This window comes from Mustela nigripes, chromosome 3, assembly GCF_022355385.1.
Source record: "Mustela nigripes isolate SB6536 chromosome 3, MUSNIG.SB6536, whole genome shotgun sequence".
NCBI classification, from domain to species: domain Eukaryota; kingdom Metazoa; phylum Chordata; class Mammalia; order Carnivora; family Mustelidae; genus Mustela; species Mustela nigripes.
The window spans coordinates 71,907,143-71,922,355 of record NC_081559.1 but is presented as its reverse complement, the minus strand read 5'-3'; the positions used below and the strand labels follow the sequence as shown (position 1 = coordinate 71,922,355).

The 15,213-nt window shown below is 40.4% G+C and overlaps 1 protein-coding gene across 4 annotated transcripts; it reads right to left on the bottom strand.

The window, feature by feature from the left end:
- On the bottom strand, positions 1 to 9,661 carry HNRNPA3 (heterogeneous nuclear ribonucleoprotein A3). Of its 4 annotated transcripts, none has more exons than XM_059394225.1 (11): positions 9,516 to 9,655; positions 7,469 to 7,591; positions 7,238 to 7,384; positions 6,949 to 7,159; positions 6,595 to 6,684; positions 6,418 to 6,510; positions 6,258 to 6,338; positions 5,257 to 5,400; positions 4,021 to 4,143; positions 3,837 to 3,909; positions 1 to 1,060 (listed from the first exon to the last, which is right to left on the bottom strand). In XM_059394225.1, exons 1-10 carry the CDS (start codon positions 9,585 to 9,587, stop codon positions 3,857 to 3,859), a joined length of 1,137 nt encoding a protein of 378 aa, XP_059250208.1. In that variant the 5' UTR covers positions 9,588 to 9,655; the 3' UTR covers positions 1 to 1,060; positions 3,837 to 3,856. The 4 variants fall into 4 exon arrangements, with proteins under 4 accessions (XP_059250208.1, XP_059250210.1, XP_059250207.1 ...); XM_059394227.1 differs by lacking the exon at positions 1 to 1,060 and adding an exon at positions 1,791 to 3,744 and having other exon boundaries at positions 9,582 to 9,661; XM_059394224.1 differs by lacking the exon at positions 1 to 1,060 and adding an exon at positions 1,791 to 3,744.
- Positions 9,662 to 15,213: the final 5,552 nt, after the last annotated feature.

The following is a 15,213-nucleotide window of genomic DNA, read 5'->3' as shown; positions in this document are numbered from 1 at the left end:
GAACATTTAAATAAAATCAATTTATTTTGCAAGAAATGAGATGGACTGTAAAGAAAGAACAATGCCTTTTTAAAAAAATGTTTCCTATCTTAATGTCACACTACAACCACTTAGTAAAAAAAAAAATCATCAAAATACTATTACCTTCTTCAACACTTCTGTATAGAAATTCAATCCTGATTTAGGTACAGATAGAGCCAACCAGTCATTTTCCAAGAATAAACTCTGGCAAACTAAATCTACTACGTATGAACTTTATAATTTAGAAACTGCTTTAAACCTGCCCAAATGTTTGCCCAAAACAGGGCTTGAACTCATAAACCCAAGCAAGAGCTGCATGCTCAACTCTTACCAACTGAGCCTGCCAGGTACCCCTCAAATCTCAAATTTTAGTAATAAGCCCTTTTGGGGCAGCAATAGCCCTTATGAATAATCACTAACTGATATGAATAGTAACTGAGGAATATTTTAACTGTTCTTTGGGAAATCTTTTTAAAAGGGAATAGCATAATTAGGCCCCTACTACTTCTGGCTAACTGGTTAAAAAGAACCAAAAATGCACCCTATTCAAGTAATTCCCTGAATTTACATGCAAGAGAATTGGAGGCCACTTGAATGAAGACCATTTTTCAGTCTGTATCGCCTGGCAATTTTGGAAGTTCATTCTAAGGGGTTTTTCATAGAATGAGGATTGGCAGCTTAATGCTTCTTTTACAAGTGTCCTGCTTATTACCTTACTCCTCTTACCAAAAACTAACTTTATCCTAAAGACACCAAGAATAAATCATATACATGTAGCCATAGCTGACTCAAGATACTCATGGTTGTTGCCAGGGCCTAAAACTGTTTTTTAAATGTGTTGGATGTGGTTCTCGATGTTATCAGCTGAATAATTTTGCTAGTGTACCTAAGTTTGAAAATATGTAATATGTGTTTGTAGGGAACAAATGGTGTCATCAGCTTTTACTGTGAGCTACAAACCTTACCCAGCCAGAAACCTTCGTATTTAAGATGGTAGGAAAGACATTCCTCATTTAGGCAAGAAGGGTTCTCATTCAACCTGCAAATCAAAAAGATTACTCTTACCTTGCTTTACAAAAAATTACTCTTTAATTAGTGAAAAAATTCAAATTCAAGCCTTACCTAATGCTTATTGCCCTTCCTTGCAGGTCTAAATGCTAGACCTAGTGACTGTGGCAACTATCTCTCATTGATGTTCCAATAGGCGAAGAGCTCCTTCCTGCTAGACTTTCTTCGATATTTCAGTTGTAATAAGCAGATTTAACTAGCTTTTGGAAAGTTGCTCACTATCACCATAGTATCTTATGCCTTCACTTCTCTGTAGTTGAAGCTCTTGCTGCTGCCTTGTCATTCTTTATTTATGCTGACTTGTCCATACTCAAAAGGCTGCTGAAGTCCTGTCTTAGTGAGTCTCCTTTGATCCAGACTGTGCTTAAAATGCACACCTTAGGTCCTTTAAAGCTGGTTAAATCGCTCTCCTCATGGCTTACTTTTCCACACTGTTCACAAGAACTAAGCTAATACAACTTATAAACAGGTCACATACACAGATTTCACCTGCTTATAGGTTGCAAACATCAACTTACTGAAAATATTTTCACTATTAAACTAGTTCCAGAACATAAAAAGGTTGTTAACAGTACAATTAACCTCATATGCCATTAAAGGATACTGTCAAGGTTGTGTCAAACAATTTCACAAACATAGCAACAGGAAATGTTAATCTCCCCCATTCCTTCAACCTTTATTATATGAATAAAAGAACTTGAGACAATTTAGCTCAATTTTAATAAAATGTTTCCCAAGCAGTACTTTGACCAGGTACCCAGGTTTAAGTTATGAACATTGACAGTGTCCATTTATATAACCACATTTGAAGTTGTTAAAGACTTAACCATTTTCTAATATTAGCCTATTTTCTACACTGCTTATTCACATATGTCCATTAACAAATGGAATGTTGTCTGTTACATTTATTGGTTTGTGAGTGTTTTCTGGAAAACTGCAGTATCTGTGAAGACCGATTTCCATGCTGGCATTGCATGCATCCAAATATTAATAATGCACAGAGGCACAGAATTAGAGCAACAAGAGAGCATATTCAAACACTAGCACGCCCCATTCCCCTTTTTATTGCTTGTTTTGTTTAGTACTTCTGAAAACAAAAATAATCTTGAATTCAACGTTCAACTGCCAAAGAAAGGTAACAGCAGAGCACATAACTTAGGGCTCGAATGAGATCGTAAGCACTAGCTGGCGCGAAACAGTAGACATTGGTGTTTATATATGACCTTATCTGAAACTCTTCTCAACCAAGGTCTTCCAAACCAAACTGTTAACTCATACCGACACGATTCAGGTTCAACCATACACATGGAGTAACAGTGTGTTCTTTTAGATTTTAAGTGAGCAAGAACTCAGACTATTCAACTTTGAATTCAGGTGGGAGAGTGAGAAGCTTGTACTAAGCAACTGTGCTACACTTCTACTGCAGTGAAGTCATTTATGATTTTATCTAGACTGTCCTTGGTTTTATCCAATAGAGAGGGTACAAACAGGAAAGCATGCCAGCCAGTTAAGGGTTCAACAACGCATGATTTTTATTCTCTTGCTTCTGAAAGCTTGTATCAAAAAAATATATATATTAAACCAAGGAAAATAACCGAAGATTTATGGGCCTCTTGTGCTTTGGAAACGGGAAGGGGAAAAAAAATGGTAGCCACTAATTTGCTCAGACACAGCACGCTTAGTGGTCTTGTATTTTTAAATTTTTAAGAATGGTTTTTAAGTGAAAGGGAAAACATCCACTGCCCCTTTCCAGAATTTAAACAAAGGGCAGTAGACATTCTTTACACCCAAATAAAACTATGGCAGTTCACATGTGACCAAGGTGAATGTAGAATGGAGATGCTCTAAACATGGCTAGGACTCTTAGCAAAACTAACACACTAAAATCATATGATTACATTTTGAAAGAAAATGCACAAAAACCAAATAGAAATTTTGAGATTTTTTTCATTTGAAGGTAAATCTTAATGCTATTAAATTCACAAGTATGCTAATTTAAATACCCAATTCTATTTATCTAAAACACACATTGCAAACATACAAATTATCTATTCTCTCCACATGTCAGAGCCCATTCATTTCATGGTTTGGAAATGCAGAGAATAGATTCCCCTTAAACTGCAAGTCAGCAGGTGTTTCTTTACAGTTAACTTTAGCAAAATTCATACAAAATAGTAATTAACAATGATCTTCTTTACTTGTTAACTCACAAGGAAACACCTTCAAAACTGCATTTTGTTAAAGTTTCTGTACTAAAATGTAGAAAAACTGAACTACACAAATATTGAAAAGTTAAAAATTCCTTAATTTTTTATTCCTGGTACCACTACCACAATTTACAGGGCAATATACCTGATGTAATGAAAAGAAAAAGAAAAAGACAAAGCTACAACAGATAAAAGACCTCAGGAATGTACATCTAATTGACACTACATTGCATTAATCAATAGCTGCACTTTTTGCAAACTGTGGCTATGACAGTCCTGAACAAGAAGGGTTTCCTGTTTAAGCTGCAGTAACTTTTCTGACTATGGATCATCGTTCCTTCTGTGGCAGATTTTTACAGTTCCTCTAATGCATTTGGGACGACTGTCTCAAAGTAACCTGCAGCTTTCCTGACAACTCCTCGCTCTCTCTCCTGCTAAGAACTGTAGCCTGTTGAATAATACAGGATAAAAAAATTATTACACTCAGTGAACAGTTCCACATATTCTTTATCATCATGATAAAATTTTAAAGATACCTACCCTTTTCTTCTGAAAATTTTTTAGAACCTTCTGCTACCATATCCACCACTTCCACCACCAGAGCCATAACCACCTAGAAATACACAGGTTTTTAAAAAAATGTATTGTAAGTTTTTAATTAAGAAATCAGCAAAAATTTTTAACCAAAAGGGGTAGGGGTGGGGAGGCGAAGAAAAGTACTTACCACCATAGGGACTGCCCGAGCTTCTTCCACCAAAACTGCCCCCCTTCATGGGTCCATAATTTGATTGCTGTTGTCCACTATAATTTCCAAAATCATTATAGTTCCCACCACCACCATAGTTACCTGAAATTACAAAAGTTTTATTGTGGTTAACCTACACAATTATTTTCTTCTTTTTAATATACTGATTATTACCTTTCCACAATCATGACATCACTCTATTACAAGGTGACCCTTTGAAAACCATATACAGAGGTACTGACTCCAAAAGAGTACCACTAGCAGACCTCAGGCATTAAGTAGGAAGAGAGGATATAAAAAGATGGTCCAGGAAAAGCATATATACAGATAAGTGCCATCTTTTGTCCATATCAGATGCCAACACCCTAGCACACATTCTTGCCTTCATACCACTATCATCAACTATACCTGACCTGCTCTAATTAGGACTAGCTCAACTTTTCAGTCAGTGACAAAGAAGGTATTCTAAATTGGCTGTTAAGAAAATTTTTCTAGGGGTGCCTGGCTGACTCAGTGGGTAGAGCATGCAACACTTGATTTGGGGGTCATGAGTTCAATCCCCACGTGGGGCATATAGCTTAAAGATAAATGTACCTAGGGGGGCACCTGGGTGGCTCAGTGAGTTAAAGCCTCTGCCTTCAGCTCAACTCTTGAGCTCGGGGTCCTGGGATCGAGCCCCACATCGGGCTCTCTGCTCAGCAAGGAGCCTGCTTCCCTTCCTTTTTCTGCCTGCCTCTCTGCCTACTTGTGATCTGTTAAATACGTAAATAAAATCTTTAAAAAAAATTTTTTTTTAAATAAAATGTACCTAGGACATTAAAATTCCAAGTACTTCTGTCCCGAACTCCAGACCACTCTATTCATTTCAATGTGTCTGCACATTCAATTTACTGTTCCCATTTGTCCAATTTAAAAGTGCGCAGAATCAAAATTCTAGCAATAAATAAATTACTGAGAATCATCCATTCAATTACATAAAAACGTTGAAAAATTGGAAAGATGTTGAAAAATTACATAAAAATGTATGAACATAAAAAGTATGTTCATATTTTACCAATTTGCTAAACAGCCAGCAAAACAAAAAAAATTCAGTTTAATCATTCATCTTTTTAGTATTTTCTAGTATTACTATTTGACCAAATGTTGCATTTTAACACATTTTGAAATGTTATGAACTATAAACATCTTGAACATATAAAACAAATGAAAGCTTACCACCTCCAAAATTTCCTCCTTCATTGTAACCATCATATCCTCCACCACCACCTCCATATCCACCTCCTTGGTTTCCATATCCTGGTCCACCACCACCATAGCCTCCTCTACTACTATAACCAGGACCACCACCATAGTTGCCACCTAAGAAAAATGGAAGTCACACAAAAACATCAATGTGTTAAGTTACTGAACTCTAATTTATATTACAATTGGTCAACTTGGAAATAAACCAATGACTTAATTTAACACTCAAGACTAGTTAACACCTCATTAACAGAGCATCAAAAACCTGGGCTGAGGACGCCTGGGTGGCTCAGTTGGTTAAGCCGCTGCCTTCAGCTCAGGTCATGATCCCAGGGTCCTGGGATCAAGTCCCACATCGGGCTCCTTGCTGGGCAGGGAGCCTGCTTCTCTCGCTGCCTCTGCCTGCCACTCTGTCTGCTTGTGTGTACTCTCTCTCTCTGACAAATAAGTAAAATCTTAAAAAAAAAAAAAAACAAAACCCTGGGCTGGGGCACCTGGGTGACTGACTCTGTTAAGTGGCTGCCTTCCACTCAGGTCATGATCCCAGGGTCCTGGGACTGAGCCCTACATGGGATCCCTGCTCAGTGGGGAACTGCTTCTCCACTTCCCCTGCCTGTGCAGTCCAAAGCAGCAGCAACAGCGGCAGCTGTGGGACAGAGTTTAAGACGAATGCTTAAGTATCTTTCCATACTTTAAAAAAAAAAAAAAATTCTATTTTTTTGAACTTTTAAGTTCACTAATAAAGAAAATGGTAAACTATCTCGCAAGACACAATTCAGCTCAAATGCTAGTACAGTAAATGCTACTGGCCAAAAAAGGAACTAGCTAATGTTATGAGTTTAAGGGGGGAAAGTCTACTTTAATGTAGTCAAGCCATGCCAATTATAACTGAAATTAAAAATATAAACAAATACGTAACTTTCCATTTAGTATAGAAACAAAATCAAAATATCAAATACCCATTAAAAACTTACCATCACCTCCAAATCCATTATATCCACCATCACCTCCTCCATAACTACCTCTGCTGCCACCGCCACCACCACCGTAGCCTCCTGAGGAAAAACAAGGTATGAATTAAAACCAAACATACAACTTACCAATAACTTCAGGTAGACACAATCACCCTCTTACCTCTTCCACCAAAGTTCCCACCACGGCCAAAGTTACCACCACCTCCAAAGTTCCCTCCACGACCCATGAAGTTGCCAGATCCACCTCCACGACCTTTAAACAAGAGAAAGGGAGAGCTTTAAAAACCTTACAAATGCCACCCATACCTATTCTATGTGTATTTATTGTACTACTCACCTCTTTGTGATCCAGCAGACTGCATTTCTTGTTTAGAAAGGGCCTTTTTCACTTCACAATTATGCCCATTAATAGTGTGGTATTTCTGAACTAAAATTTTTTTTAATCAAACAAACAAACAGAAGTTATTTGATGTTTGGAAAAACACATCACTACATAACTTATTAAATATCAAGAAAGTAGTCACTTCAAGAATGAGGGAGTGTTCCAGAATGTCATTTATGAAAACTGAACCACATGCTTTATAGGCTATTAAATGCAATACAAAATGATAACGCAATCTGGCAAATCTAAACATAGCACAAAGGGAACTTTTCTGTTTTCTCATTCAAGTTCCAGTAAGTTTCTACTTACCAACAATTTTATCAACGGTATCATGATCATCAAAAGTTACAAAAGCAAATCCTCTCTTTTTTCCACTCTGCCTGTCTTCCATAACTTCTATGGTTTCAATCTTGCCATACTTTTCAAAGTAGTCTCTCAAATTATACTCTTCTGTATCTTCTTTAATACCACCAACAAAAATTTTCTTCACTGTTAGATGGGCACCAGGCTTTACAGAATCCTACAGATTAAAAAATTAGTCAAAAACCAAATTCTCCAACTATCTCACATATTACACAGCGTAATATTATGAAAATACCTCTCTAGAAACAGCTCTCTTTGGTTCCACTACACGCCCATCAACCTTGTGTGGTCGGGCACACATTGCTGCATCCACCTCTTCAACACAAGAGTAAGTCACAAAACCAAAACCCCTGGAACGTTTTGTTTGGGGGTCTCTCATCACCTATAAAACAAAATTTTAAAGTACTGAAATACATCTGTACAGGCCCTACACCCCCAGCCTTTTTTTGTTCCTTTAGTAACTCACCACACAATCTGTAAGTGTACCCCATTTTTCAAAATGTTCTCTTAAACTATCATCTGTAGTTTCAAAGCTCAAACCACCAATAAACAGTTTTCTCAACTGCTCTGGTTCCTTTGGATCATGGCCCTAAGGAAACAAATACATTTCAATTATTTCTTTTACCAGGTAAATTGCTGAGATACACAATTCTTTAATCTGCTACAAATATTTAATAAACTCAGTATCAGATTCCTGTACCATTAGCACTGTCCAATTAAAAACTGGAGTAAAACCACACACCGACTGATGAAAGGTACCCAAATACCAAAAAAAAATCTACACAGCCTTACAAATGCCAATATCACTCCAACTACATTTAAGTCCAAGAAAATTCCACAATCAAAAATCCATTAACTTTGGACTACAACTAAAGCATCTGGGGACAAATTTTTTTAGAAGTTGCTACTGACAAACTGCTCTTTAAGTAAGAAAACAAAGTGCTTTAAAAGTAGTGTTCCATCCATACCATTTTTCATGTATTCCCTCATCAGTCTACACTTCAAACATTTAATGTTAAACCACAAAACTGAAGTATGTAACTTAAAGGTTCTGAGCAGCAAATTTTTTAAAAATCCATCTCTTTCAAGCATATCAAGGTTAAAACAGGTATTCCTCAATTCAAGGCTAAACCAGCACTCTTCCCCCACCCCCCAAAATTACAAAAAGACGCCGACCAGTATCTTGATAGCTTTCTGTAACCAATTTGTTTTAGAGTATATACTGTAAAGTTACCTATTTGCACTTGGATCACATGGCAAAAATTTCAAAAATACACGGTCACAAACAGGGCAAGCTGCACTTATATTAAATATAGTATATGCTTTTTGACAATAATGGAGCACGAGAAACAGACTTTTAAAAATTAAGATACGGCCTGAATTGTTTTGCAACTGAATTAGCTCCTCAGTAAATTAGCTGCCATTTAATGCATGCATTAAGTATAGTTCATCCAAAGTCCTTAAATAAAGGGGCTCACATTTACATTCTAATGTCTTCCTGTGTCTTCCAAAGTAGAGATGTTAAGGCATTTAATATGAAAACACTGTGACATGCTAGAAAAAAATGTTAAATGATTAATAGCCTAAAGCATCAATTCACCTGGTCTCTTCGTTTCAAATCTTGGTTACTTGTAATTAATCGACAGAACACAGAGATGACAGAATACAATTATAACCCACATAAAATTATCTCTAACATGAAAAATTCAACTGTGGTTGCAGTCCTCTCAAACAAAAATCCAAGAAACTACAACCAGAGCCGACCCGCACGACGCGAAGATACGTGTAATTCTAAATAGTTGAGAAAGAATGGCAGAAAAGAAGTATTTTAAGGCAGCAAACTTTTTAAAAAATTTCGTACTGTGAACTGGGTACTGAGAAGAAAAAAACAGGAGAATTAAAATTCTCGTCGCCTCAGAGATCTACAAGGACTAGAAACGCGCCGGCATTAACTTCAGCGAAAGCAGTAGGCCGCATGATCCGAAGCCATTTGTGGCATTTTCTGCCGGGCCGCCTCCTCCCGCTTCCTTCCAATCCCGCGCTCTCTTTCCGGGCGGCGGAGCGAGGCGGCGGCCATTGCGGCCCAATGCGCCATTTCGTAACGCGGCAGCGGATCAATGTCAATGTGGCCGCCGCCCGCCTGCTCGCTCGCCCGGATGTGACTGCTCGTCCCCTCCCCTCCCCCACCGCCTCCTCCCAACCGCTCCCGCCGCGGCCCGCCATGCCGCCCTCGGCCTCGAATCCGAGGCCGCGCGGCCGGCGGGCCGGGTCCCCTCCGGAGGTCTCCCGAACCACGCAGAGCCTCCGAAGGGCCATTTGTGCAGCCGAAGAAGAAGGCGAGAAAGGCGAGGGGCCCCAAGGCGACCTCTGAGGCCCGCTCCCCTCCCCCCAACCGCCCGTCTCATCGCAGAGCGCGGGACGGCCGATCCGGTCCACCCGGCCTCCCCGCTCCCACCGACCTAGGTCCCCCATGCCGGCCACTACCCATCAACCCCCCGCTCTCCCCCTAATACCTCCTCCCCCCGGCGGCGGCGGCGACGGCCGGAGTCGGGCTGGGGGCGACCGGGCGGCGGTTTTACCTCCATTTTGAGACCGGACTCGCCTCTTCCAACTCGAGTTCAATATGGGACCGAGAGGAAGAGGCGGGGCTAGTCATCACGTGACGCGCTTTCCGCGCGCCGCCGTGCTGGTGGGGGAGGGGCGAGTTGGGAAGGGGGCGTGGCCAACTGGGCGCGAAAAGAGAATGGACAAGCGGGTTGGCCGGCAGAGAGCGGGGGCGGGCCGGGGCGCGGGAGCGCGCGCGCCTCGCCAACTTCCAGTGCGGTGCCGCCCTTTCCGCCGTTCGCGCCCGGGCTGCTGCGGTGACGTCATCTCGGACTCAGCGAATGGTGAGCGCCCACGTCTGGAGTACGCCTTGTGACCGCTCGTCACTGGAGAAAAAGGCCTTTCTCTTTCTTCTGGCCTTTTTTTCCCCTCCCCCACGTAGACCTCTCGGTATTTATTTTCGAATTCATTTCTTTCCAGTGCCTGAATAAAACCCCACTTTTCTCTTTTGTACTGAAAGGTTGCAGAAAAGCCCTTTAGGCTTCTCGGCATCTCACACGTTTCCGGATGCCAGAGAACATTTTCTTTGCGACGCCCACTGTGAGGGCTGCCCTGAACGTTCTTGGCGACCCCGACTTACATGAATCAATTGGCACCTTGGAAAGGCCTCGAAAACGCGGCTGACAGTGAAATTTCACCCTTAATGAGCTAAGGCCGACCTGGTCGAGGTCAGTTCAAGTACTCACCGAACTCAAGAAATCTGTCGCCACTGTTTACTAACTCACGGTTACTGTGGCAAGAGCTGAAGCTGCAGTCTCGCGGATTTAATATAAGGAACGATTCACAAGATTTCTAAAAGATGGACAGATAGGCTCCCTTTGCGCGAGTGGGTTTTACTTTAATGTTTCCAACTCGGTCTCGAAGTATAAGGAACGAGATAAAGAGTTAAAAACCAGAGATCTAATAATCCTTGATCTAACCAAGTAATTTTAAGTTATTCGGTCTCGCTGAGCTTTAGTTTGCGTTTTTGTTTTTTTTTTTAAATGAAAATGGGAGTGAGATTATTTTATTTATTTATTTGTAAGAGAGAGAGAGAGTGAGAGCAAGCACAGGCAGACAGAGTGGAAGGCAGAGTCAGAGGGAGAAGCAGGCTCCCTGCGGAGCAAGGAGCCCGATGTGGGACTCGATCCCAGGACGCTGGGATCATGACCTGAGCCGAAGGCAGCTGCTTAACCAACTGAGCCACCCAGGCGTCCCCGTTTTTGTTTTTTTTTTTTAAATGAAAATGGGAGTGAAATTAGGTGATCGCCGACACCTGTGAGAACTGTAAATTAATAATCCAGGGATTCATGTTTAAACAAAGGTACTGATTAAAGTGACCACAATTTACAAGTCTTCCCTGCCCTGCTTAGAAATGCCCTGTATTTTAATGTAGCAGTTTGTAAGAGCAGCTTCTTTAGATTTGATCAAGCCCTCCCTTGGAAAGATTAGAAATAAATTCATAAATATTATAAATTGCTTGAAAAAGTTTGTATTAAGTGGAGAATGGAAAAACAAACAAACAAACAAAAAACCAAATGGGGAACGGTCAGTTTGGAGTTTGGAAAAGGGAAAACAGAGTAAGAATTTGTTGATGTTCATCTATCACTGCCAAGCGGAACAGGTGTTTTCTTTGGGAGACATGAACAAAAAGTACTCTGTTCTGCGGCCGAAACCAGTCACCAGGCCTTAATATAACTTGAATGAAATAACCCTCCAAACCAGACTCCTCTTGTTACTATGATTCCAAATCACAAGCGAACCATTAAGTATTCTTATCTGGTACTCCTGATAGCCACAAACAGTAGTTAAGACTTTAGAAAAAAGTATACCCTTAGTGATTTGTTTATACATCAAGGCTTTGTGAGTTTGATTACTGTGAAATAGTCATGCGTAACTTAATCAGTACTGAGTACCTAGGAAAACACAAAGTTAAAGACCTTAGGAAGATGGTATCCACACCAAGGTACCTAAGAGGTGCTTCAGAGGTGATCAAGCAGTCTGATCCTTTGACTTCACTATAGGGAATGTTTGTCTAGATGTTTCCTAACCAAGTTATTCCTAATCAATAATAACAATCATAATTTGCTATAATTCTTTCTTTCTTGAATTGTATTAAATTCTTTTTTTTTAAGATTTTATTTACTTATTTGACATATAGAGATCACAAGTAGACAGAGAGGCAGGCAGAGAGAGAGGAGGAAGCAGGCCCCTTGCCGAGCAGAGAGCCGGATGCAGGGCTCGATCCCAGGACCCTGGGATCATGACCTGAGCCGAAGGCAGAGGCTTTAACCCACTGAGCCACCCAGGCGCCCCAATTCTTTTTTTCTTTTTTTTTTTAAGATTTTATTTATTAGAGAGAGAAGGAGGAGAGGGAGAAGCAGACTCCCCACTGAGCAGGGAGCCTGGTGTGAGGTTTCATCCCAGGACCCTAGGATCATGACCTGAGCGGAAGGCAGATGCTTTACCGACTGAGCCACTGAGACATCCCTGAACTGTATTAAATTCTTATATTCATATGAGAAATGATGGGAGATGTGATAATAAGTACTTCATCCAGGAATGGTATGTCAGTCCATTTATTCTCCTCTTTTGTCCTTCAGTAAATATAGATTCCTCTCTCTGGATTTGTCCAGGTTTGTTGTTCATCCAGACTTTGTGATTTTTAGACATGAGCTATTTTTTATGTTTTTGTCTAAACTTGCCCTCCAGCCCTGCAGCGACATGGTATCTCATACAAATAGCCATGCTGGAGTTCTTGACCTTGTTGGATACAGACTTGAACCTTGGCTGCTATCTATCCCTGTAATATATGAGGGGGAGGCAGGGGACAAGGGCCCTAGGGTGAGATGACATGGCAGACACACTTAATAAATAAATTATATCAGGGCCTCTCTGCTTCTTCCATATCACAACACATACAAAAAATGATAATTTTTGCATAGCACCCTAGGTTACATAAACAAGATTTGGAAGCATCTAAGTAATGGTAAAAAAAAAAAAAAAAATTCATAGCATTATCTTTAAATTACATAGTTATAAAATAAATTACAGTGTGCTAGAGAAGATATTAAAAATTACGTTTGAATAAATCAAATTTTTCCACATTTTTTAATGATCAACTTGAACTTGTTTCTGTGAATATATTTTCATACTAGGTTCTATGGTTGAAGTGACTTTACGTAGTTTCTGATCTAAACTTTTTTTTTAAGATTTTATTTATTTATTTGAGAGAGAGAGAATGAGAGAGAGAGAGTATAACGGGGGCTAGGGGTTGGTGGGGGGGGGAGGGTCAGAGGAAGAAGTACACTCCCCTCTGAGTAGGGAGCCAGATGCGGGACTCAATCCTGGGACTCCAGGATCCTGACCTGAGCTGAAGACAGTTGCTTAACCAACTGAGCCACACAGGTGCCCCAGCTTTTTTTTTTAAAGATTTTATTTATCTATTAGAGAGAGAGAAAGAGCACAAGTGAGGGGAACAGGCAGAGGGAGAAACAGGTGCCAGGTTGTGCAGGGAGCCCCATGTGGAGCTGGACTCCAGGGACCTGGAATCATGACCCAAGCCAGAGGCAGACGCTCAATCAACTGAGCCAGTCAGGTGTCCCTGATCTAAACTTCTTAATGATAAATTTATCATATTCCAAATAGTAATTATCAGTGAGGGACTCTGATCACATAAGTGGGTGATAAAATATTTCAAACTATTTTATATAAACATTCAGAATTTACAATTAAATTTAAAGAATAACAACTCTTCCTTTTCTTTTACATGTAATATTGCAATTTCATAAGATAATGCAAAAAGATTTGGAACCCAATAGTATTTTTTTTATATCTGGATTTCCACATTAAAACTAGCCTTCAGAACATGCATGCATTGTCAACAGCTAGCCAAAAAAAGAGTGCATTGCTACAAATGGTAGAAATAGCCACTATATGTTAAGAAAAATATTAAGGGCATTGCCTAGAGTTGAGCCCTCTGGAAACCCCACTCTGCCCAGGCTCCTCTTTTATCCTCTAACAGACTGCTGTTGAGACTGTGTGCTCTGCCCCTTGGATATCTGGATCACACACTCAAGAATTGGCTCCACATCTCTCTGGTCCATGATGGGCAGTGAAGTGCTTTGCATATGGATGCCCATGTGACAGACATCTCCTTGGCCATGCACATTCACCAGGACTGTAAGTGCTGGTTGTTGTCCACAGTGCTTGCTGCTGGTTTGGCATATATCCCAGACTGCTCTGCACAGGCTGCTCTAAGGAGACCTAAACAAGGTGGCTCATGGCTAGAGGTACTGACCTAGGGAACTCTGGCTCTCCCTGACCCCTCTCAACTGCCCCATTGCAGGAGAGGTCAGTTCCTTAATCCACCTTCAGGACACCAGCATGCCAAATTTCAGTAGTTGTAAAGCACTACCTAGACCGTGTGCCTCATTTTATGAAGAAGCTGTTCTGCAGACCAAGATTTTTTCTAAGATTAATAGCAAATTATGCCAGAGTCAGAACTTAAAGAGAATGGAAATTGAAAATATTTTGGAAGGAGGAAGGTAATTCTTAGGAGGAATTGTGGTATACTCTAAGTTTTGTTATCCACCACTATATTCTGAATGTAATAATAGCTTTATTTTCCTAAAATCTTGGTTTTTAAATAAGGAGTATATAAAGTAAAACATAAAACAAAATTCCATTTGTATTTCTCTAGACCTAATGAGTGCATTAAAAATATATGAATGTGTATGGGGCATCCCATACTGGCTCAGTCAGTTCAATGCCTGCCTTCAGCTCACTCAGGTTATGGTCCCGGGGTTTTGGGATAAGGCCCTACTCAAGGCTCCCTGATCAGCAGGAGTCTATTTCTCCTTCTTCCTCTACCCCTCCCCTTGCTCGTGTGTACCCCGTGTAGAATGTCTTGTCATACACACCCATGAGGCTAACCCTGGTGCCTAGCGTAGTGCTCTGTCTAGAGTAGGCTCTCAGTCTCTTAAGCAATTTGTTCACTTTTCATTTTGTGATGTATCTACACTTCCTCATCAGCCCCTCAGTTCTTATGTGGGTTCATGCCTCAGGCTATAGAAATTCTTTCTTCAAAGTCATAAATGATTATCTAACCATCGAATTAATTTATCTTGTCTCAGTCTTAATCTTTTTTACTTAGTTTAGGCTGCTTTAACAAAATACCACAGACTGGGAGAATTTTAAAAAAACATTTATTTTTTACTGTTTTAGACTGGGAACTCTATCAAGGGTGCCAGCCAGTATACTTGGGTTCTTGTGAGAGCCCTCTTCCTGACTTCGGATGGCTGCCTTCTTTCTGTGTCCTTACACCAGAGAGAGAAAAAGAGAGATAGCTCGTGTGTTTCTTCTTTATAGAAGGACGCTAAACGCATCATGAAGCCTCTACCCTAATGACTTGTCTCCAAAAGGCCTCATCTCCAAGTACCAACACATTGGGGATTAAGGTTCCACATGAATTTGGGGGCAATACACATAATCAATCCATAGCATATCTCCCTAACCCGGGGATTGACGATACTGGCTATCCCTCCTTTTGGTAGTCTCCTACCTTGTCTTAATAAAGGACATTGATTCTCCCCTTCACTCTTCTCTCTGCTCCCTTCTGGATCCTTT